At 41.9% G+C, this 26,047-nt stretch overlaps 2 protein-coding genes across 6 annotated transcripts in view; one reads left to right on the forward strand and one right to left on the reverse strand.

Moving 5' to 3' along the window:
- Window positions 1-959: 959 nt before the first annotated feature.
- LOC106588963 (heat shock factor protein 1) lies at window positions 960-25,478 on the reverse strand. Of its 4 annotated transcripts, none has more exons than XM_014178550.3 (14): window positions 25,066-25,478; window positions 21,214-21,322; window positions 19,773-19,909; window positions 19,075-19,199; window positions 15,027-15,102; window positions 10,035-10,096; window positions 9,835-9,943; window positions 9,201-9,337; window positions 8,884-9,108; window positions 7,694-7,768; window positions 6,885-6,990; window positions 6,469-6,522; window positions 5,027-5,087; window positions 960-3,757 (listed from the first exon to the last, which is right to left on the reverse strand). In XM_014178550.3, exons 1-14 carry the CDS (start codon window positions 25,189-25,191, stop codon window positions 3,555-3,557), a joined length of 1,605 nt encoding a protein of 534 aa, XP_014034025.1. In that variant the 5' UTR covers window positions 25,192-25,478; the 3' UTR covers window positions 960-3,554. The 4 variants fall into 4 exon arrangements, with proteins under 4 accessions (XP_014034025.1, XP_014034024.1, XP_014034027.1 ...); XM_014178549.3 differs by having other exon boundaries at window positions 960-3,760; XM_014178552.3 differs by lacking the exon at window positions 7,694-7,768.
- Window positions 25,479-25,797: 319 nt separating this feature from the next.
- LOC100380787 (block of proliferation 1) overlaps window positions 25,798-26,047 on the forward strand; it is an 88,231-nt gene continuing 87,981 nt past the window's right edge. Inside the window, exon 1 of one of the 2 annotated variants that reach the window (XM_014178542.3) lies at window positions 25,798-25,955. In XM_014178542.3, the coding sequence (XP_014034017.2) occupies window positions 25,857-25,955 (99 nt within the window). In that variant the 5' untranslated portion in view covers window positions 25,798-25,856. 2 annotated transcript variants of the gene reach the window in all.

The raw sequence follows: 26,047 nt of genomic DNA on the forward strand, positions 1-26,047 counted from the left end.
AAGGTTTCAGGTGATAATACAGTGCTGTTATACTGTACCTTTGAAAGAGAGAGGCAAGCTCTTGATTAGTACTACAATAAAAGTGAGCAATCAAAATGAAAAAGGACTCTAAACAATCTATTACTACCTCTTAGGTAGGACAGAATACTACAGTATACTGCCATTATACAAAATATTGTAATTCTGTGATATATTGCATTATTTTAGTATTTAAGGGATAATTTGATGTCTTGTCCATAGACTGCTTACAGGGTAATGAAACCAATATGTGGGATTTTGATATTTGGATTAACTATTCCTTTAATCAGCATTTGAAGGTAGTTGAATTACAGATGTGTGTCAGTCAGAGACTAAAATGTGTCTTCACTTCTGAAAATGTGGAACTGGAGGATACCTGCTGACTTCCATATGAAACCTCATGTCAAGTTTCTACGCTACAGATTTCAGTGTACGGACCAGTTGGCAGAGAGACAGTGATCCAGCCCACTAGCAAATCTAGCTGTTTGTGTTTGTCCTTTTTAAATTTAAATAGACCATGTAAACTTTTTGCGCAATTATTTGTAAGTTATCCTGTACCTTATGTTTTATTCGTGGCATAAACGAGAAAGACGAGGCTACCAAAAAAAGCTGATTCAGATGAATACAGATCAGTGTTTTAGTCCCTGTGAAAACTGTACAAAAGCTCAAACAATATACTAAATCTTTATGAAGGTTTGTTATTTTGTAATTTCTGCAAGTACTGTACTTCCGAGTATAGAAAATGTGAGAAATATTCATCTCCACTGTCAGAAATGGTACATTGCTAAATGTATGTAATTTGAAAGTAAACTCTACATTAAAAGTAACATCTAATTCATTTGTCTCCATATTTTTCATGTTCTGAAAGGGGAGCACCGTTTGTATGTTCTCCAATTGCAACTACAATATCACCTTAAAAGCAGCAGATAATGTACAATTCATTTATTTTAAAAACCATGTTTATTTGAAACATACTATATACAAAATATCATTCTCAAGCGTAATTTGGGATTCTCAGGCTGTGACATTGTGCTACGGTAAAATTGGTAAAAGTCCTAAACTCAAAATTCCGCACATCAATACACTCCAATAATTCTCCGTCTCAATGGCCATTAATTAATTTTAAAAAACTAGTTTGAACAAACTCAAAATGACTTCCGGGGGCAGTATAGGTAACATTTTAAAGTTCCTCACACTTGAACCAAGATTCAATGGTACATTTGTTTTCCTAGAAAAGTATTTGACTAAAACAATAAGAACGCTCGAGGGAAACGGGCTTCCAGATGAGAAACGAGGCCCATATGACTGAGTACACATTGAGGATATACATGTCATCTTGCTTTAAATTAAACTATTTTCCAAAAAGCAATACTCATAATGGGATGTGCTGGCTCGCAAATAATTAACTCGGGGTTATTATGTCCGTCTCGTCATATACAGAAAGCGTCCTAAAAGCAGTCTGTACAATTGCATAAAAGGCCAGTCTTAATTCGATAGATTTCATTTCAAGACATGAATACTTGCTGTGAACAAAAGGGTTATCCACTAAAACAGGGTTCAAACTCATTCCCCCCCCCCCCCCCCCCCCCCCCATTTTGGTTTTTGCCCTAGAACTACACTGCTGATTCCCTGCACTAGAACAGTGTTCCCCCAACAGCACACGTGAGATTCTCTGGAGCAAACCTGATTCAACACAGACTAGATGATTAGTTGACAAGTTGAATCAGGTGTGCTGTTGGGGCTCGCGGTGTCCAACCCAGGTACTAGATGATGTACCTAATAAACTGCCAATTGGGTGTATATACACTTTAAAGCTAGAGTCCTTTATCAAAACAATAAAGCCCGCCTGGATTCTGTCTTGGTAAAAAGCTGACGTATGGGCCTAGAGAAATGTAACCTCTCAACTTCATAGAGCTGAAGATGCAAGGACTGACCATCCATGATCCCAATTAAGTCCCCCCCAATTTCGTGGTATCCAAATGGTAGTAACAGTCTTGTCTCATCGCGGTGACTCCCGTACGGACTCGGGAGTCGAAGGTCGAGAGCCGTGCGTCCTCTGAAACACAACCCAACCATGTTGAGGCTATATAGTGTTAGTTTACATTTACACTGAACAACAATGTAAAGAGTTGGACCCATGTTTCATGAGATTAAATATTCCAGAACTGTTTCATACACACAAAAAGCTTATTTTTTTATCAAATTTTCAGCACAAATTTGTTTACATCCCTGTATTTCTCCATTGCCAAGATATTCCGTCCACCTGACAGGCGTTGAATATCAAGAAGCTGATTAAACAGCATTAACATTATACACGTCCAACTTGCGCCGGTGACAAAATGCCACTTTAAAATGGGCAGTTCTGTCACAACACAATGGCACTGATGTATCACGTTTTAAGTGAGTCTGCACTTGGCATGCTGAGTGCAGGAAATTCCACCAGAGCATTGAATGTTAATTTCTGTACCATAAGCCGCCTAAGTAATTTTAGAGAATTTGGCAGTACGTCCAACCGGCCTCACAAAAGCAGCCCATGTGTAACCAGGCCAGCCCAGGACCTCCAAGTCTGGCTTCTTGTCTGAGACCAGTCCCCCAGACTGAGGAGTATTTCTGTCTGTAATAAAGCACTTTTTGGGGGGGGGGAAAACTTATTCTGGTGGGCCTCTACACCCTCCAGGGCCCAATCATGGCTGCACCCCTGCCCAGTCATGTGAAATCCTTAGATTTTAAGGCCTAATTCATTTCAATTTGAGTGACTTCCTGATATGAACTGTAACCAATAAAATCTTTGAAATTGTTGCATTTATATTTTGGTTCAGTATACATTGTTTAATTTTGGGTTCTGACGGGGAACGACAGTTGAACTAAGCTCCTGAGGCATTGCTAAGTTACATTCTTCTAGAATGCTTAGATGTAGCAACTGAAGGATTCTATCATTAAAACTTCAATAACTATAAGGTGCTGAAATACCAACAGCATTCCATTATGAATTATGCAATGAAAACATGTCAAAGAAAACACTTTCTGCATCTAATGTGAATAAATCCAGATTATGGTGCAGTACAAAGGTTTTAAACACTTAAAATTATAAAGAGGTACTACCCTTATATCAATAGGTAAAATAAAATAACCCCCCCCCCCCCCAGAAAAAGATTCTATGCCCTGTGTTACAATTATTCTGAATACTTCCATTTTTAATAGTTAAAGGAGCTTGGTGATCAATGCTTAAAACTTGACCTGGTAATGATTAATCTTGTAGGGAGTTTAATTTAAGGCCCGCCAATAAGACCACAGATAATACAACCCAGGAAGTCATTTCCAAGAGCTGAACAAACCATGGCAGTAATTTAAGTCTAACTTCTGTTTTGATTAATCTAAAGGAAAATTCTTTCACTAGGAAGTTTAAGCCTTGAAATGAATGAAGTGCAATAGCTCATAGAGAATAGTGAACAACCATAACCAGGTTGATTTGTCATCTGCACATTAACATAAAATAAAATTAAACATACTAGTACATCCCTTTATAAAAAGTTTGTTTAGGATAATTTGGGCGTGTCTGGTGCTGCTGTGTCAGAGGTGAGGAGTGAGATGATCGGTTCCTCTTCAGGTTCCTCTTCAGGGTCCTGGCTGAAATACAAGTCCCCTTCCAGCAGAGTGGGGAGGTCCGCCCCCCCGTTCTCACTGGTCAATGGGTCAGTCAGTAACATTGGCTGGGTGGTGTACTGGACAAGCTGCTTCCCTGCTTTAAATCAACAAATGAAAACACATGAGATTATCATCCTTTTTTTTTTTGCATAGGGAAAGAAGCATAATTAAATCTAATGGCTGAGCATTGTATTATATAAATCAAGGAAAATTGGAAGCAAAGTGTCATTTTTTAAAATTGATTGACTACTGGAGTGATCTTAATCCCTTGACAGTGATACGCTTGCTGGAGTTAGTGTTGATAACTGGAGTTGATTGAGACGAGTACGTTTAACTCCATAAGAGTAACCAGAGACAGGGAGAGATATCCACGGGGTGAGTATCCACAGTCCCTTTACACTTCTTTGGAGAATACAGCAAGAAGTTTAAGCCGCACATTTTCAGAGTTGATTCAACCGTGTGAATTTTCACAGTATGTGCGGAGTATGTTGCTTTTTGGGCGACGTGACCAAATTCACATAGAAATGTGAGTTATACATCAGTCATTCTCATTTAAAGCAAGTCGGAGAAGCGGTAGCTCCATTCTACGTGCCCCATTTGCCTGCTTCTCATTCAAAGTTTCGTTTTTCACAGCTGAAGGGCTTTTCCCTCGGCTTCAAACAGCCGATAATACGATATTTTTGGTTATCGGAAATATATTTCACAGTGGTTTAAATGGTACAATGATTCTCTGCACTGCTTGTTCTGTCACAAACTTAAATTAGTTGAACAGTTGAGAAAATTTAGCAACCAGGAAATGTTGGAGCAAATTCCCAGCATGCTCTGTTGCAGGTAGATTTTTTTTAATTGTTTGTTTTTGTACATTGATCGTTATTGACCTTATGGTATACAAAGATATAGAAATTGGGTTAGTTTAGAAAAATGTAAGCGGTTGAATTTATTGCAGCCGTTAGTATACCTGTTCTAGGTAGTCATTTAAATGACACCTTTCGGTTGTGGTGGATGGAAAGTTACGATTGTTGGATGTCCTTCTGGCTGGATTCCATAAGGAATTAGATGTCATGGTAATTGGTGTTAACCTGATCATTCATTCATTCAAATAGCAGTGGGAAATATGCTAATTATGCTTTACTCCCTACAGTGTTAAAAAAGTAGTAACCTACTGTACTCCAATTGAGTTGATAGTTCAAAACACAGAAAAATCGAAAATGACATGCGAGTTTATTAAAAACACAAAACTGAGACCAGAGTAGTTGACTCTAAAATGGCAGCGGTACTGGCAGCGGCGGCGGTACTGGCAGTAGCAGCACACGGTCACGCCATTCAAACGTCGCATGATATACAGTATATTAGGAGTTCTTACCAGTGTAGTTGTCACTTCCCTCAGCCCCTTTAGGTGGATCCGATGAAAGCAAGTCCTGGATCTAGAACAACGGGGGCCACAGTGAGACTAACTTATTTCATGAACAAAACAAAAGCAGTAAACAGCTAAAGACACAATCATCTTGTCCTACCAGGGCAGAGGATCTATATCCATACCTCTTCCACCCCCTCAGGTCAATCACAACCAAACCTCCCGCCACCTGGACAGGTTTTTCCACTGTACCGTGGCCCTTACCAACCAGGCCACAGTGATCTTCTTATTCATGGACTAGTTTGCTATTCATCCACTGACTACGCATCCTGAGTGGCGCAGCGGTCTAAGGCACTGCATCTCAGTGCTAGAGGTGTCACTACAGACCCTGGTTTGATCCCGAGCTGTATCACAACCGGCTGTGATTGGGAGTCCCATAGGGCGGCGCACAATTGGCCCAGGGTTCCCCGGTGTAACCCGTCATTGTAAATAAGAATTTGTTCTCAACTGACTTGTCTAGTTAAATAAAGGTCAACACAAAAATTCAAGGAACTGCACATTGCTCTTTGCGCTCAGAATTGACCCAATCCAGATTTATGTACGTACATAATGAACACCAAGCTATCCTGCCCTTTGCCCCGGACTGAACCTTATTTACCATGCTGTAAAGTGCTTTATTTACACCGAGTCAAAATATTAAGAACCTTGCTAATATTGAGTTGCACCCCTGGTTTTTGCCCTCAGAACAGCCTAAATTCATCAAGGCATGGACTCCACAAGGCGTCTAGAGCATTCCACAGGGATGCTGGCTCATGTTGACCCAAATGCTTCTCACAGTTGTGTCAAGATGGCTGGAAGTCTTCTGGGTGGTGGACCATTCTTGATACACACAGGACACTGTTGAGCGTGAAAAACCCAGCAGCGTTGCAATTCTTAACACAAATCAGTACGCCTGGCACCTACTACCATACCCCGTTCAAAGGCACGTAATTTGTCTTGCCCATTCACCCTCTGAATGGCACACATACACAATCCATGTCTCAGTTATCAAGGCTTAAAAATCCATCTTCAACCCATCTCCTCCCCTTCATCTACACTGATTTGAAGTGGATTTAACAATGGAAAATAGCTTTAACCTGTCTCCTCCCCTTCATCTACACTGATTGAAGTGACATCAATAAGGGATCATAGCTTTCACCTGGTCATGGAAAGAGCAGGTGTTCATAATGTTTTGTACACTGTGTATACATCTGTACGCGCAACTCAATGCAGCTTATAGTGTCGTCTGTAGATTTTAGCTTGGTGTTCATTGTGTACATAATGTGGATTGTGTAAATTCTGTCTGTATATCGTCTCTGTATATTCTGTTCAGCACCATTTCACAGAGTCAAATTCCTGTACATGCAAACGTATTTGGCGAATAAAGGTGATTTTGATTCTGTCTAACTTACACTGTCAAGGCTCTCCAGGTCGAATTCAGAGCCAGGCAGGGAAGAACTGAAGAACTGAAAGACAAATAGTGGTAGAAAACATTATTATTCCCTGGTGTTCAGATGAAGCAGATTAACAAAAACAAGACACCGGAGGAATTAGAAAAAAGACGAACCAAAACTAACTCGTTGGTTTCATCTAGTCATTGTCCTCACTCACACCAGGTTGACCACCTAGCATCATCCTTCACAAAGCCACCGTCCCTTCAAAACACACCTAGAAATGCCCAGCAGTGACAAACCTCTAATCTGACCGGTCAGTGTTCCACATTGGAAACGCCTCAGCATACTGTTGTTGGGACAGAATATAGTAGCCCGATGTCGATCTGGTCCCACAAACAGATCTGGGATCAGGCTAAGAAAAAGGCTAAACTTACTTCAAAGAAGGGTGAGGACTCAAAATTGATGGACTGTGCATTCAGGATAGTCTGGAGGTTTTCCAGGCCATTGTCGATGCTGTCCAAATGGTCACTCAGTTCACTCCTACACCAAAAAGAGAAATCAACATGGTTAATATTCATCTTTCAACATCTCCCTGACTAAACACACGCATTAAAGCAAATTAGCTATTTAAAACGAATGGTAGTCAAATAAACCAACAACTCATTTCACTTGAGCTGCAGAAGCCATTGGAAAAGCAATGAGTGGGGCACACAATCACTGAGTTGTGAACCTGATGCCCAGAAAGTGGAATGGTTTGCCTATAGTTCACTGGGGCTGCCACATTAAAACCCACTCACAGAATGATTGCCATTTGACCTAAATGGGAGGGTAGCCTATGGGGTTGAGCGGTATGCAGTTAGATTAACATTTGGACAAACCATGCTAAATCAGCTGTTTTTTCAAGCCCATGTCTGTTCAAAACATTGTTAATAATCAACAATGACACTCTCAGTTGGTGCCAAATACTGAGAAGCACTATCCACTTGTAGACCCAGAGAAAAGGTTGTTACATCCAGGGATATGGTAAACTATTAGAAATGATACAAGCCTCAATAATGATTCAATATATTTGCTCAATAGATACACAAATCACTTTGTTTATTTCTCTTACTACAGACCAACATAGGCTTGACCGTTCGTTTTCTGGGCTTGTTGCTGGTGGCAATGTCAGGTACAGCGGCAATCAATCAAACATTCTGGGAGAAGACAACAACAGGGTTTGTGGGCCAACTGAAATGCTAACCCTGGGATAGGTCTGAGGTGTAGAGACGAGGCGGGGCAGGGGAAGAGGCGGGAGACCTCTGACTTCTGTGTAGAACTGAAAAGATAAAAGAACAACAGCTGGAAAGAGGACAGCAGACTACTACACACTGCACCCATAGGTTGACTAAAGCCCAGGGATAGGGATTACATAGGCTACTCGGCTTCTCATTGGCTGAAAATGAGAATAATGGGCATTGGGGGCACAGGAACAGAATTCACAGCTGGTTTAAAAAGGAATCCTGTAATAAAAAAAAAATACGGACAGTCTAGGATCCATGTATTTTATCAGAGTAAGATTTCAATATAACACTTTCATCAACAGTGACACAGAAACTGTACAAGTCATTGACTGAGACAACCCCCCCCCCCCAAAAAAAAAGAGTTTAAAAAAAGAGGTTGCTTGGGTGAGAGATGAAAACAGCATCTCTAATGTATCATAAGTCCATCTACATAAAGATAGATGAGTAGATTAAGATATACAGTACGCATTAGTTTGATTAAACATTGAGCAGTTTATTACGTACCATTAGTTGCAACAGCCAGGATCCTACAACTAAAAAGCCAGGATGAAATGCAACAAATAAACAGAACTATGTCTAAAATGCAAAATAATCCATGTTTGGTTTGAAAGAATTAGCTAAGTCTTTGAAGTGTATACTTAGCAACACTCGGGACAAGCCAGTGGGTTTGTTAATGTAGAGCTTGTTGAACGATGATGCTTATTAAACTAGCATAAAGCGCTAACAGCTGCACTATTTATCAGCGGAGGAGCTGCTTTGCGTCGCTAGCACATCCTCCTGATGCAATGTGACGTGATACACACAGTTGGAGGCGCATGGGGAGAAACTTAGGGCATTAGGCTGGCTGCAGATGTCGATTGGCATAGGATAACTGAATATAAGAGGTAATGAAAGGCTAATGTGATACAAGTGGATCGTAAGCGATGGACACACCCCGCGACGACCAACAGTTAAAAGTGCCGGGTGGCCTTCCTATCATTTGCACAGTGTGTTGAACAAATTTGATATACAAGAAGTGAACCATTAATAAAAACTTTTTAGGGTAGAGAACGAGGCTCGTTGTGGTAATCTCTGTTGCTAGGTAGGAGGGGCTGAGGGACAGACTGGCAGTGGAAACTGGTCAAGGTGACATAATCTGGGGATTACTCACTTGTCTAGACAGGCGAGGCTGAGACACTTCTGCTCCGTAGGGGTCGTGGGGGCGGGGGCTGCATTAGGCTCGTTGCTCTCCTGCAGGATGGAGTTGATGAAGTTGATGGGGGACAGAGGCGTGTCAACCTGGACCCCTACCCCGTCGATCACAACCTCAGCAGGACACACCTCCTCCAACATGTGACTGGACGGCTCCTCCTTTATGTGGACCAATGGGCTCGTGCTGAAGACAGGAAGAAAAATTGACATTTTTTTAAATTAGTGTATAGTTGGTATAGGGTCAGGAGTTGTTCCTGAATTTTAACAGTCACTAACCTTTCCTCTATCCACTCATTGGTGCCTTCCACATGGCTGGCCTGAGCCAGGTCAGTGACATCTGAGATTATGGGGCCGTTGTTAAGTGATGACTCCGCCGTGAAGAGACCTGTACTGGTGAATGGTGAGCCCGAGGGCTGGGAGTAGGACACACGTTCACAAGAATACTAAATCTGCCCTGTCATCCTAACAAGATCAGTTATGTAACACAGGCTTAAATAACATTACACCTTAGTGGTGCTCCAGCAACCACACCTCTCGGAATGCATTACCTCTGGCTGGTTAAGAGCCTTAAAAAGAAAGGTGACTTACAGTAGCTACATTCTCATGTCTGAGATATGAGTTGGCCGTCTTTCCTGGGGAGCGGCACACTTCTGGGTAACTTACTTCACTAGCCAACATCAAAACATGCCTTACAAATCCCTCAAATTGTAAAGTACAGCTGTATCAATAGCATCATTTGGCCTAAATATATTACTGTGAATTCAAATCAGCCTGACATCTCACCCCCCAAACTCACAATACAAAGAGTGCCTTCTATCTGCTATTACTACAGTATTTCAAGAGTGCAGTCCTGTTCCATTTCTACCACCGGAAGGTGCCAATCTAGGCTTTCAGGAGAAGGTGAACTCACAGAGATAGAGGACGAGGCCTGCAGCGAGGCCTGAAGGTGTTCCAGAGAGTACTGCCTGCTGTACTTGGGCATGGAGTGGGCGGAGCTGCTGTCATTCAGCATCAGGGGACTGTAGTACCATAGAGAGACCAGACAAGAGTCAGACAAAAAACAGACCACTATTTGAGTGAATGAGAAGTTGCTATTCTAAAATGACTTGCATCTTTCTCTTCATCCCCAGGACTCTGTTGGACTGCACCAGGGTCACTAGGAACTGGATCAGCTGGGGGGAGACATTAGCACAGTAAGCAGTTGAACAGTGTGATACGGACAACAACAAAAAAAAAACATTTCACAATACATTTACTGAATTATCACAATAATGATAAATAGAATGTTAGGTTTATAACATGTGCACTGATTAGCCTACTTGTGTATATTACTGTAGCCATAGTACTACCACCACCTTTGAATATGGTTGTTAACGCAAAATGACAACGACTAGCTTCCAGTTTACTTCACCGTATTACCACAGTACATAGTTCCATCACACTCAAGCCAGGTCCATCTTCAGTCAGACTACTGCGCAGGCGTACTAATAACAGAGTGATAGCACCGTAATAACAGAAATATAGGGATACTTAAAACATTAACTTAATCTCCTACTTTTCTTTAAAGTCAAACATTTTTACAAAATATTTAAAATGTCCCAAGTATTATTTAAGTTCCCCAATTACAGATGTGTTGTGTGACAAAGTTTTTATTTCTATTACTCAAGCTGCCCCTTTCCATTACTACGTGCCTTTAGAAGCACAAGACCGGATGCTCCCTTTTTAGTCAGCCAGCCAGTAAGCTGTTCCTTTCTGGCCAACCACAGAATCGGTTTGATTCTCCGTGTTTGAATTAGTTCATTGATGGTGCTAATCTCAAGACGAAGTCTTTTCTCCGTGACAGACTTGGTTGGCTTGACAGCATCAACTAGGGAGAGTAGTTGCCAGTGAAACTACAGTTGAGAACAGAGTTGTCAAAAAGATGGCATAGTCAATTCCATCCGCAAGAACAAGGGTTTTTCCAGCAAGTGTGCTTTGGAAAACCCTTCTGATCTGTTTTGACTGCTAACCGATGTGAGAATGTTCCTCCTGCACCCATTAACACGATTAGATGTCCACCTTGTGTGCCTCCATCTGTAAGGTTCCCTAGGGAAGCATCACTGAAGACAACTAGTTTCAGAGTCATCTTTTCCAACATGCTGAAACTTCATTCACTTGTTATGATTTCAGTTTACGAGCAACTTTGTTTGCCTCATGGATGGTTTTGTACAGTGGCGTGTTGTGTTGGCTGACAAGTTGCAGTCAAACATTACATGAGATCTACTGTCTAGCAACCCATAGAATTTGACCTCTCTTTGACCTCAATTGATCAGCTTCAATTCCAGAGAGGGGAAATCCTTTGTTCAGCTCTTGAAGTATCCATGTGGATGGGTTGAAGATTATTGACATACCTATACTGATGCAACAGGAAAGCTTAGTCAACTGTAATAAACTATGATGATCCTCACGGCCGACCTAGAAAACAGCTTTGAGGTGTGGAATCAGTTGTAGCAAAGGTCTGCGAGCCACGCCAGATGAAGTCATCAGCATGACAGACAAATACTTCAGTCACATTGCAGTCTTGATCAAGCCAATAGAAGACTGCAGGATCCACTTGTGACATTTTTTCCACCTGTATTCAGCAGTGTTGCCTTGACTTTGTTGTACCAGTAGAGTGATGCATCTGCCAGGCCACACACATTTTTTTCATTTCCACAGTGTTCCTCCGCGCTTAGCTTTAGGCGGAAGTTAGATGTGAATGTCCCTTGACAGCTCTGTTCCCTGCAAAACTGCAGATTGATGTCTGTGGAATGAAGTTTCCATTTATTCTGGCAGATCACTGTCAGCAGCAATCTGAGTGATTCTGAGGCACATGTCAGTGAGTCTTTTGGGAGTCCTTTAGCAGCCAGCTTTTGAAAACCTCTAGCCACTAGACATGGTTTTCGCACTATTCAAGTCAAGGATTCTTTAAGGGTACAAGCCCACCCTGTTGAGACACATTTTTGGCCAATGTCTGACTTCCACAAAAACACTCAATTTGCCCTCCAATTACTGAGTTCATCTAGTTTAGCTGAGTCAAATGTCCTTGGTTTCAAGTACATCATTTTGAATGTCATTCTACTTTTCTTGATTTTCCATTGGTTCAATTCTGAGATGATCTACAAGTGACAGGTCAGCTGACCCTGTTGTACCAGAAAGTGTAGCTGGTTCAGAATACTGCAAGTTGTACCAGTTCCGGTGTTTTCCTTTGGATTTCCCTGCTCGTCCAATGACTGAATACCACTTTCTCTGTCCATGTCTTTAACAGTTTGTCCAGTTTTTAGATTGGAACAACCATGTAACTGTTGAACGTTTTCCTCATTTGAACCCTCAACAGTGTTACCTGTATCATGGTTGAAGGTCTCTGCTCCATTTCCTGTGTCAGTTTCCATATCATTGGATGCGACATCTGGTAGGTTTGTGTCTGTTAATGTGTCATTTTCAGGAGGAGGCAAATTCTCAGCAACAGCAATCGTGAGTGATGCACCTGGACACTGGTGCCTCCGTGCCTCACAAATATCACCACACCATCTTGGCCAATGACCACTCTGGGTCCTTTCCACTCTTGACAGTCAACTCGCTTGTAGTACACTTTGTTTCCAGTCTCGTACTTTCTCTCTGAACACACTGCTTCAGTGAATGCTTGTCACTGCATGTAGTTCTGAAAAGGTGCTATCCCATCCATGCACTCACACTGGTCCCTTCTAGTGGTGGTAGCTTGTCAACCAGTACAGAGGGAAGATTAGGGTTCTGCCCGAACACTAGTTGGTATGGGCTGCAACTATGAACATTGCGCATTGAGTTTTTTGCCATCAAAGCCCAATCTAGGGCTGTGTTCCAGTAACATCCATTGTCTTGCTTCACTTTCAGCATGATCTCCGTGAGTGTTTGATTGTCTCTCCAGAAGTCCATTGCTCCATGGACTGTATGCAGCAGTTGTCTTTACTTCCATGTTGACTTTCTCAGCCATTTCTCTTATTTCATTATCATTGTCACTGTACAATTTCTGGGGCGGGCCATGCACACTTACCCAGGAATTAATGAAGTGCTCGAAGATTTCACTGGGTATCTTTGTATTCACAATGCTTCCAGCGCTGAAGCGTGTGAAGTGGTTGATTATGTGACGGTTCCACCCACTTGGTCCCAAATCATGTAGATCTACAGCCACCGTTTCATTGTACTTGGAAGCCAGTGGCAAACCAACAGCTGGTCTGGGCTTAGGTTTGCTGTATTTCTGGCATGTCTCACAACTGTTAATGATCTGCCATAGAATGGAAGTACTCTCATCATCATTATTCCCAAAACTGCTGAGTAACTTCTGAAGTCTGTCAACTGTAGCATGTCCAAACTGTTCGTGAAGTTAACAATACTTTGTTTTTCTTCTGTGGCCATGTGCTCCGTGTCCGTCAGAATCTCCATGTGCTCCGTGTCCGTCAGAATCTCCATGTGCTCCGTGTCCGTCAGAATCTCATTCTTAAATGGACTCCCTGTGATGTCTTTGTCGAAAATGTTTACACAATAGTGACCTGAGGTAGTAAGTTCAAGGTTCACTGGTTATTTAAACATCACTGCCGTGTCATTTTCAATGTCTAGTACAGCCCCTGCCTTCTTGAGGGAAGCTTTGCTTAATAGTAAGGGGATATCTGCAGGGACCACCTCAGTTTCAATGTGACACTTAGTCTGACCAATTTTTGCTGGTATAGTGACTCTTGGTAGAATGGACAACTCCCCCATCTCCAAATATGAAAGCTCTGTTGCGTCAATCATATTTTGTACTTCATATTTAGTTCACTGACATAACTATCAAGACATTTTGCGCCACACACTGTGCGTACATACAGTATCAATAACAGCAGATCGAGGATTTTTATGAGGACAGTCTAACACAATGGTAAGTGCTTTGACAAATTCCACATTTTGATCTCCTTCCATACCTGTCCAGTGGATTTGTGGCTGGCAATGGTGCCTTCGTCTGGTTGTCTTGAGAACGTTGTTGGTGCCTTTTCTCTGCTGCTCAGTGTAATATGCCATGTCACTCACTTGCATTCCATCAGTTATTGGCGCGACAGACATCTTCTCACCAAAAATCATTTTTAGTGCCGACTTCAAATGACGCAAGTCAGCACAGTACAAGCAGTCAAAGACAACCGTTTCTCGCTACCATCCAGACAGGCAGAATCTAGCAATTTGAAAGCGAACACGGCATCCGGGAGAACCATGTTCTACTTGCGCATCCTATTCCGCAAGTACAAAATAAATTATGTAATCCATTCGAAATCAGTTATATAGTCCGTCATTGCAACCAAAATGTCAATAGTAACACTGTCAGAGTTTGAATATGCCTCTTAGGTGAGGTCTTTCGCTTCTCTAAGAAACAGAGTCCAGTGCCTTGATCAAAGTTCTCATACCGTCATCCTTGTTCAAATCCCCCACCGATATTTCCAGTGCTGTATCTCTCGCTCTTCCCTCAAGCGATAATACCACTGAAAGTACTTGCTTTCCCTCATCCAGATTAGTAACCCGTGTCCAGATTCCAAGTGAATTTTTCTAACTTTCATACGACCTCTTCTCGTCGAAGCGAGGTGGCACATTGTAGTTATTAGCCATCCTCTGCTACCAATGTTAACTCAAAATGACACAACAACAAGGTTCCAGTTTGACAATGTTTACTTCACCATATTACCATAGTACATAGTAGCCATCACACTCATGCCAGGTCCATCTAGTCAGACTACTGGGCAGGCGTACTAATAACAGTGATAGCACCATAATACCAGAAATATAGGGATACTTAAAACATGAACTTAACAGTTGTTACTATCACATTTCTCTAGTACAGGCTACTTATCGTGATTTCCGATATCAATAAAATGGCCTCGATAATTGGTTGGTACACTGAACAAAAATATGAAAACGCAACAAGTGTTGGTCCCATGTTTTATGAGAGGAAATAAATAAATCCTTATTTCCATAGTGAACGTCATTCCAAGAGTTATCACATCAACTACTATGTTACCATAGCATAGAAGAGCCTACTTGTTCTGGGTGGTCAGAGAAGCAGCAGGTAACGCAACTCTCTTTTACCTTGTTGACGACTTTCTGTTGCTGGACGTGTTTCTGTCGGAGGCTGGCCACCTCTCTCCACAGAGTTTCATTCTCACTGGAAAGACAAAGGGTATACTCATTTACAGATAAATAAACCACACATAACAAAAACTTCAAAATGGAATACAGGGACAGTACATTTCCCTTCCATTCCCAAACCCATGACATCCTCTTAGGGTATGTCATGGATGCTTGTTATAATGACAGCAGTCCTTGAAATTATGATGTTTCCTACATCAAAGTTGAATAGCCCAATAACCCGTTGCAAAGCATATTTGAAATAAATCAAAAAGTAAAAATCTCAGAACAGCAAGTCATCCCTAACGGACCTCAATCTCCACAGTACATGTAGCCAAGATGGGGGGGGGGGGGCAAGGGCTTAGGCTCTAATCTTTAAGACCCCCCCCATACTGTGGAACGCCTATCAAGGCACAGCAGATTTTTTACTGCACTGGTAAAGATTTGAGGAATACTTGAGGCAGTTTATTTTGTTAAGTTAATGGCTATTGAAAGATCTTAGCGCGCTGTATTTATTCAGCTTTTTTTAGTGCAGTGTAAAGATCCTGCCCCTCCACCTGGCTCTTAAAGCCTGGCTCCTCTGACTCTGGTTCAGATACTTTGTAGGTGTGCTCATGGGCCTGATTCATCCATACACATGGCTCACATTAAATGACATGCCCTGGACTCGGACAACAGCTAGCCCAGTCCCACATCTATTTGTGCTGTCCTGCAATCTCCTATGGACTCAGTCCCACTGGAGATATCAAACAGTACACAGTTCTAGAACCAGGCTAGACAATACCTTGGTGAAATATGTCAGATTGAGTCTTCTGGCGCCATCATAAAATATGTAACAATCAAAATCTTTATTTGCAAAGTACATCAACATGTACCAAGAATTTGACGTGGTGAAATGATGCTGCCACAATAAACAGAACAAACATTTTAGATATTTCAGAGTTGGTTCAGCATTTTAGTCTCATGTCTTTATTAAGGCTACTCTCAGATTCTGCACATGAAACTATTCTAGACCCCCCCCCCCCCAAAGTAAATAAACAAACATTAGGCCTAGCGTCGAGGACAAAATGAAAAATACATTTGCTGATAATCAAAGCTTAGGCCTTACATCCTGGCACGTGAGTACTGGGGTGCCATCGGAGTGCTACAGGGCCTCCATACTTCCAGTGTGGAAAAGAGAGGTCCTTTATCAGTGGTCTCTGTTGCCTTGTAAACCCACTCTTCCCTGTAAAAGCCCACCATCTGTGCTGACCTCCCTGTGGGGCAGACGAACAGGGATTTATAGCATCAGGTGTGGATTCCTCACCCAACCCAGAACACCACTCTGACCAATAGTGAGGGATTATTTGACATGTGAACGGGATCAGATAATTGGAAACATACCCATTACTTTTTGGAGCGTCAGATTTGTTCGAGGGTCAGAGGGGAGGTGGAATGTGGTAATAGAGAACAATCCAGTTTTTTTCCCCCCTAAGAAAGCGTGAGAGCCACCCACCTCGGGTGATGGACAGCCATCATTCTTGAGTAACATATCTTAATCAAATAGGCAAGTTGGATAAAACAGATGATTAGATAAAACAAGGTAAATAATCCCATCTATTCTAAGACATGGTGAGAGAGACGGTCATGCCGTGCCGATGGACACGATGAATGAGGTCACAAAATCTGCTGTGCGTATTGCATCATGGTACCATGCAGAAAGCGTCTGGTTTATTAACCTGTTTGGGACAGGAGAGAAAGCCCTCGGTGGCAATGAAGAGTCCAAGGGTGAGGTCCAGCTGGAGAATCCAAGCGTGCCTGTGTGCGCGTGTAGGAAGTATTGTAATAATGATGTGGGTTCTGACATGCACCCTGACAGGCTACAGGCAGCTGGTGAACAGCACACCCACATCATCCCAGCTGCATGAGAAGAACCTTACGCTTTTAGAATGGCAACCAAGAATCCTGAAAGATGAGCCACCATTATATTGTCCCAGAGTGGGGCACACTGACACAACCCACTGGGTTGTCCCACATAACTGCTACAACATGGGAACTCTCAACTTTGAAACCACATCTGATGAAGACATTATAACCAATAATTAACCAGGCTGAGTTATGTCAGTATTCACATCATTACTGCTACAAAACATGGAACTCAGTCTGATCAAGTCATCCAGAAAAAGGTCACACAAACAAACCCTGACCCTAATTCAAACCAAACCTGGACACACACTGGATCAAAACATAGAAACAGACCAGGTCCAACTCTCCACAGCTGCAGTTCTACCACCATAAGAATGTATATCAATAGACGTACTCCATTAATCATTGTTTCAAGCTGGTGAAAAAAGTGTGAAAGCTACAATTTATGACAGCTCTGTAGATTGAAACAGCACACGGACAGTCAGGTGCCAGCATATCTCCCACATACAAAAGTATGTGGACACCCCTTCAAATTAGTGGATTCGGGTATTACAGCAGAAAATCGAGGAAATAGCCATGCGATCTCCATAGAGAAACATTGGCAGTAGAATGGCCTTACTGAAGAGCTCAATGATTTTCAATGTGGCACTATCAGTTTCAAGTCAGTTCATCAAATTTCTGCCCTGGTTAACGAAGTGCTGTTATTGTCAAGTGGAAACGTCTCGGAGTAACAACAGCTCAGCCGTGAAGCGGTAGGCCACACAAGCTCACAGAACGGGACCGCCGAGTGCTGAAACGCTTAGTGCATAAAAATTGCCTGTCCTCGGTTGCAACACTCACCACCGAGTTCCAAACTGCATCTGGAGGCAACATCAGCACAAGAACTGTTCTTTGGGAGCTTCATGAAATGGGTTTCCATGGGGGAGCAGCCGCACACAAGCCTAAGATCACCATGTGCAATGCCAAGCGTCGGCTAGAGTGGTGTAAAGCTCGCCACCACTGGACTCTGGAGCAGTGGAAACGCATTCGCTTGAGTGATGAATCACGCTTCACCACCTGGCAGTCCGATGGACGAATCTGGGTTTGGTGGATGCCAGGAGAACACTACCTACCCGAATGCAGAGTAACAACTGTAAAGTTTAGGAATAATGGTCTGGGGCTGTTTTTCATGGTTCGGGCTAGGCACCTTAGTTCCAGTGAAGGGAAATCTTAATGCTACAGCATACAATGACATAGACGATTCTGTGCTTCCAACTTTGTGGCAACAGTTTGGGAAAGGTCTTTTCCTGTTTCAGCATGACAATGCCCCCATGCACAAAGCAAGAGCCATACAGAAATGGTTTGTCGAGATCGGTATGGAATAACTTGACTGGCCTGCACAGAGCCCTGACCTCAACCCCATTGAACAACTTTGGGATGAACTGGAATGCCGACTACGAGCCAGGCCTAATCGGCCAACATCAGTGCCCGACTTTACTAATGCTCTTGTGGCTGAATGGCAAGTCCTTGCAGCAATGTTCCAACATCTAGTGGAAAGCCTTCCCAGAAGAGTGGAGGCTCTTATAGCAGCAAGCAAGGGGACCAACTCTACATTAATGCCCATGATATTGGAATGAGATGTTGGACGAGCAGGTGTCCACATACTTTTTGTAATGTAGTGTGTATATACACACAGTACTTCAACCTATGACAGGCCTTACGGAATCCTGCCTCATGCAGCCTAATCATCAGCTTTAAATAAACTGGCTTACGCCGCCTTAATGCAGCATGGTAGGCTACTGCAGCACTATAGGGACACACAGTATGCATACTTGCTAATTTGGCAACACTGCAGCAAGGGGGGTGGGGTGATGGGAGAATATCTAATTGTGTGGAACTTAAAGGGTAAGCTGGTGAAGAGCGTTTTTGGCTCATTCAAGGGGCAGTCAATTCTGAAAATGCTTTTGAATCTTGCATCTATGTGGAGTTGTGGACTTGTACTTTGTACTATGGTTTGCCAGACATTCTGTTTGATTTGGTTCCCTTCAATTTATTAGTTAAACTGAGTCGACCGTCTAATATGCATGAGATTGAATCAGAATATACCTCTCAACGTTTCACTTACTGCTTCATGGCGATGATTTGGGAGTCTATGGTCTCCTGCTTGCCCTTTATGTTCTGCACGTTGGTCAGGATTTTCGAGACATCGTCAGAGCTCATCTTGAGGTCTTCATGTTTAACATTGGACACCTGAAAGGGAGAGAGAACATGATGAAATGGTTAAAGCAAAGAAAACTGCTAAAGCAAAAGAAAAGTATTAAAGTGCGGAGGGAAAGAGATAAAAACGAGCCTTCAGTGTAGGCCTTGGCCCAGGATGGAACCCTGAGGGATAGACAATGGAAACAATGAAAAGAGTATGATTTGGTTATCAGTTTTTAGCCTGAACTGATCAGTTGGCCCGAGGCAGACTATATCAAGGTGCAGATGGAAGCGGCTGTAAATCAACAGACTGAGCAGAGTAGAAAGTGGCTGTGTCAGGCAACATCAGATTATGATCTCCCTGGCCTGCCTTCTCTAATCCTCAGCTGTCTGGCTCCACAGAGGCCCCTAGATCAGCTCAATCTGGCCTGGGAGGAGAGCAGAAGAGCAGACCAAGCACTTGGAGCACATGCCGTCTGACATGCTGTCTGTCTGAGGATCCTGACTATACATTTTATATCTTGGTAATACTGTCTAGGCTATGTCAAGCCCAGTATGAAGAGAGGTTTGATAGGTGATTCAAGACACATATCACATGATGCCATCTCATCGTTTTGCACTTACATTGGTAACTTTCCGTTTTATATTTTCAAGCAGAGGCTCCTGTCCGCGGATGAAGTAGGGATGCTGGAATTCCATGTCATCCTTCTCAGGCTTCACCAGACCGCCCTGCTCAATGTGGACTACTTTGCGGAAGCCGTCTGTAGAGAGTTAAAACAACAACTTACAGTTGACTATGGCACTACCATTCAATTTCTAGATACGTGGCAATTACCTAGCCTGTATTTATCATTTCTAAAATGTGCCTGGTTTCTAGGTCACTGCATGCAATTATATCTTCCTCATCCAAGTCTTTTCAGTCTTAATAAATAACATGCAAGTGGATTATATAACCAATTATAAATTGGGTGGTTCGAGCCCTGAATGCTGATTGGCTGAAAGCTGTGATATCAGACCGTATACTACGGGTATGACAAAACATGTATTTTTACTTCTCTAATTACATTGGTAACAGTTTATAATAGCAATAAGGCACAAGGGGGTGTGCTATAGGGCAAATATATCACAGCTAAGTGCTGTATCCAGGCACTCCGCGTTGCGTCATGTATAAGAACAGCCCTTGGCAGTGGTATATTGGCCATATACCACACCCCCCGTGCCTTATTGCTTAAAGACACAAACAAAAAGCACAAGGCTTTCACAGTATAAGAAATACATGTTAACATCTACCTCAACTTCCGAGAAATAGCCTCTATTAAAAAAGGTCCTCCGTTGAGTGTAATTAAAGCAGGGGCCAGCAGGCCGGATACCGCCCGAGAAGGGGTCTAATCCGGCCCATGGGAAGTTTGAGTAAAAACAAACTCAATATACATTAAAATTACTAAAACCAAATGGAAACTGTGGAGTAAGGATAATGGACCTATAGTCATACAGTTTGACTGTCCAGCTTGTTAATAAATCATAGGACAGTTAGGGAGCATCGAAAATTAAAACAATTACAGATAGAGGACTCCCCCCCAACTTTGACTGCAAGGAAACATACATTTTTGGTGCGGCCCTCAGGACCTCGTTGAAGACCGAATGCAGCCCCTGGGGCAAAATTAGTTTGACATCGCTGGTTTAAAGGCTCATTATAATATAAACAAATAATAGATAGAATCTACCAAAACACCCAGAACCAATCAGTGTAGATGCTGGAGGCAAATGTAAAAGTATAAGGGTGGCTTTACATTAGTAAAATCTCTCTTCAACATAAGATTTGCTACTTTTCTGTTTACACTATACTTACTTTAGCCTTGTGGGAGATGTGGCAATTACTAGGTCATGTGTCATACCGTAAATACCATAGTATATAGACAAACAAAATAAGGATAGCAATTCAAACTATACAGGTGCTTCTCATCTAAACGATATTGCATATAATGTACCACACATGATTAACTGCACGATTTAATTCCATGGCATTGCCATGCCTAACATGTTAAATACATGAAAGACAACTCACACATATTGAGCTGGCGTACAAAGCTGGTCATGTTATTGTGTTTGAAATACTTGGGAAGCACCTCCTTGGAGAATTGGCCCTGATCAAACACATGGAAGCTGTTGCCATTCTGTAAAGGAAGAGAAAGAACAGTAAAAGTTAAAGGAATACTTCAGAATTTTGGCATAAAGACCTTTATCTACTGTATCCGTTTAAATAAATAGTGCAGAACCCCAGTTTACCTTGGCTAGGCCGATAATTATAACCAGGGCTCATTTGTAAAAGAGACATTGGTCTCAACATGACTCCCTGGCAAAATAAAAATGTACTAAAGTAAGAATCAGGTTAAGCTGCTTTGGCTGGCCTACGACAAAGCTAAACTAATTCACAACTTTGGGTCTGATAAAGGCTCTACTTACACTGATTATGGAAGGTAGAGAATGGTGTAAAGTCTAAGGCAATGGACAAGTTGGATCATGACGCAACAACTGATTATGTAGGCTAAAGAGAAAACAATGACTCCGACCGCTAATGGCAGTGCATCCTAAAAACTTTATCAAATCAGTTAAATGTCGTAATTAGTAGATTTGCTTGTACATAATCTCAATATTCTGGGGTTAGTTCACACACACACAAAACCTCCTACAACTTCCCCATTGTGAAGCAATTCCTGTGCAATGACGGCTGAAATAGTGGAAATGGTCCAGCGCCAAAGCACAATAGAAGTGTTTTGTCTGAATGTTTGTCAGTTATTTTGCTATTTATTCACTTTCGGGGAAATGGATGCACAGACAGAAGTCCGCTGCTTAGACCAGAGTCCATAAACAGAGGAGGCCCTTGGATAGACAACATATCAACACATACAGGATTGTCTCCTACCCAGTAGTTAGAGAAAACATAATTATGACTGTCTATGCATTCACGCTCAGGGTCAATGAGTGCAAAAGGTAGAGGCCAGATAATTCCTTATTAGTCAGCAACATCATTTGACATTTAATAAAATAAGAATAATAAAATCGGCAGGTAGCCTCGCTGTTTGAGCGTTGGACCAGTAACCAACAACGTAAAAAAATAAAAAATAAATATTAATAATCTGTCGATGTGCCCTATTGTGCCACAAAACAACACATTTCACAGCACCTATCCAGTGTATGACACACCACATATGCTGCTTCAACGGTTTATTGTCTATCGTGTTGCCAAGTCACTTAATCCCTACCTACAGTGCCTTCGGAAAGTATTCAGACCCCTTGACTTTCCCCCCATTTTGTTACAGCCTTTTTCTAAAATTGATTAAATTGATTTTTTTCCTCAATCTATACACAACAGCCCATAATGACAAAGCAAAAATAGGTTAGACATTTTTGCAAATGTATTCTAAATAAAAAACAGAAATAGCTTATTTACATAAGTATTCAGACCCTTTGCTATGAGACTCAAAATTGAGCTCAGGTGCATCCTGTTTCCATTGATCATCCTTGAGACTTTTCTACAACTTGGAGTCCACCTGTGGTAAATTCAATTGATTGGACATGATTTGGAAAGGCAAACACCTGTCTATATAAGGTCCCACAGTTCACAGTGCATGTCAGAGCAAAAACCAAGCCATGAGGTCAATGGAATTGTCTGTAAAGTGCATAGACAGGATTGTGTCAAATCACAGAATTGGGGAAAGGTAAATCAAAAATGTCTGCACCATTGAAGATCCCCAAGAACACAGTGGCCTCCATCATTCTTAAAAAGACAGAAGTTTGGAACCACCAAGACACTTCCTAGAGCTGGCTGCCCGGACCAAACTGAGCAATCGGAGGAGAAGGACCTTGGTCAGGGAGGTGACCAAGAACCCGATGGTCACTGACAGAGCTCCAGCGTTCCTCTATGGAGATGGGAGAACCTTCCAGAAGGACAACCATCTCTGCAGTACTCCATCAATCAGGCCTTTATGGTAGAGTGGCCAGATGGATGCCACTAGTCAGTAAAAGACATGACAGCCTGCTTGGAGTTTGCCAAGTCTGATGAAACCAAGATTGAACTCTTTGGCCTGAATGCCAAGCGTCACATCTGGAAAAAACCTGGCACCATCTCTATGGTGAAGCATGGTGGTGGCAGCATCATGCTGTGGTGATGTTTTTCAGCGGCAGGGACTGGGAGACTTGTCAGGATCGAGGGAAAGAGGAACTGAGCAAAATACAAAGAGATCCTTGATGAAAACCTGCTCCAGAGCCCTCAGGACCTCAGACTGGGGCGAAGGTTCACCTTCCAACAGGACACTGACCCTAAGCACACAGCCAAGACAACACAGGTGTGGATTCGGGACAGGACTGAATGTCCTTGAGTTGCCCAGCCAGAGCACCGACTCGAACCCAACCAAAAATCTCTGGAGAGACCTGAAAATAGCTGTGCAGCAACACTCCCCATCCAACCTGACAGAGCTTGAGAGGATTGGCAGAGAATGGGACAAGCTCCCCAAATATAGGTGTGCCAAGCTTGTATTTTCATACCCAAGCAGACTCGAGGCTGTAATCACTGCCAAAAGGTGCTTCAAGAAAGTACTGAGTGAAGGGTCTGAATACTTGATAATTTGATATTTCCATGTATTTTTTTAAACTGCCACATTTCTAACCTTTCTTTTGCTTTGTCATTATGGGGTGTTGTGTGTCGACTGAGGGGAGGAGGCAATTTAAATACATTTTAGGTTAAGGCTTCAACATAAAATGTGGGAAAAGTCAAGGGGTCTGAATACTTTCCGAATACACTGTACATACATATCTACCTCAATTACCTCGTACCCCTGCACATCGACTCTCACTCATTGTATTTATTCGTCGTGTTATTAATCTTTTTTTCTATTCATTGTTGGGAAGAGCCCGAAAGTATTTCACTGTTAGTCTACAGCTGTGGTGTATGAAGCATGTGACAAAACGGATTTGTGAACATAAATGATAATATTCGTTTTTTGACATGATAATGACCCGGCGTTAGCTGTACAACTTAGAGTAACAACTTATTGGCTACTGACAAGTCCAACATTTCGGCGAGCAAAGGCTGTCAGTACAAAAAAAAAAAAAAAAGATTAATAATAATAATAAGTATGAAATGAAATGTATGCACTCACTACTGTAAGTCGCTCTGGATAAGAGCGTCTGATAAATGACTAAGATGTAAAAAAATGTAAATGTAAGATGTGGATGAAATTCATATCTAGGCTAGTCTGTCATACTGTTATAAATTGTTTACACAGTCACACCCCCTTTTTCACACACCCCCTTTTCCCATTACAACGCTGTAGCTAACGTTAGCTAGTCTCAATTTGGTTTTTTGCATAGCTTTTTGGACACACAGACAGCTACATACTGTCTACACTCACAGTTAACCAAATTAAGTAGTTATCTGCAGACAGGTGGCTTGCTAACTAACATAGTTAGCTAATGATAATTGACACCCAGGAACAGCTGACTCGTGGACTAACAAAACCTTCCGCCACGAAGCTCCCCCGGCCTAGCTTTTTCTCGCTGATTATTTGCAGATGAATAAATATATCACCTTCACGTTTTACCAAATTAGCTAAATGGTCTAGTTAGCTAGCCGGATAGCTAACCTAGTTACATCTTTCGGACTCAGAGTTCGTTACTCGTATAATCTGGTTAGGAAGTTAGCTAACGCTAGATAACTAGTTAACGTTAGTTACATGATAAAACATAGTGAACTAGATATAAGTGATGCCCCGCTAACATCACATATGAAATGTGAAACCATCTTGATTGACAAACTACTGTCTATAAAGCGAACCGAGTCTATGTTAATTTACATAGATGTCAAGCAGCTAGCTAGCAGGTTAGATAACTAGTTTGTTAGCTACTAATGCTAACTCACTGGGCTCCAGCAGATCAGAGGATCGGTGTCCGGATCCTCAATAAGAGTCCAAAGTTTCGTAAGAAATGCAGGTACGTTACTGCCACTGACCACGACCCCACCAGACCCACCACCGTGGAACTCCATATCAACGAAAAATAACTTCAAAAGTTGATCAACTTCAAAAATAGCACAAGGGAAAGAACTCCAGAGAAAAACAAGCACAACGCTCTTGACAGGTCGATATTTGCTGTAACAATTATATAATTCCGTTTGGCAATGACGCAGTATTCGCCTAAATGAACATTTTTCTAAACCGAATGAATATATGACTTAAAATTGCGAAACTATTACGAACGGAAATTTCCATCAACAAGACACAGCTACAAAGTGCGTAGAAAAAGGCCATTGCACAGGCGCATGGTGGTCGCCATTTTGTGACATCACCAAGGGGAACAACAAAATAATATATCCTTAAGTCACAACTAAAATGCCATGAATGAAATGCCAAAATAGTATATAGTTAACTTATAGTATTTATAAAATAATATAGCACAAGATGCAATGATAAAATATAAAATACACCAAAACTCTTTTTTTCTTTTTTTTTTTACTTTGACCTCAATTAACAATTTGCAACATATTTAGGCTGAATCACTTTAGGTATCAAATTATGTTATGTACAAGAAAATCATATCGTGTATATTTTTTATAATCGTTCTAGAAAACCACAGTTTTAAAACAGACGTTCAACTTTCAACTTTGACCTCTTACCGGAGTCCCACATGGTTGGCTGTTGACGTTCAAGAAGCATGCGTACGGTGAATCTTGAATCACAGAAAAACGGCACCATGAGTAAAGCTAAAGAAAAGAGTGTGAAGAAAAGAGTTATTGAAGAGGACGATGACCAGGTACGAAAGTATTTCTGAAATGTATATGCGGTAAAAGGGTAATGTTAGCTAAAACATGTAATTCGTTGCTTACCAGCTAGCTAGGCTAACAC

Source organism: Salmo salar, chromosome 27 (assembly GCF_965601325.2).
Source record: "Salmo salar chromosome 27, fSalSal1, whole genome shotgun sequence".
In the NCBI taxonomy this organism is placed as follows: Eukaryota; Metazoa; Chordata; class Actinopteri; order Salmoniformes; family Salmonidae; genus Salmo; species Salmo salar.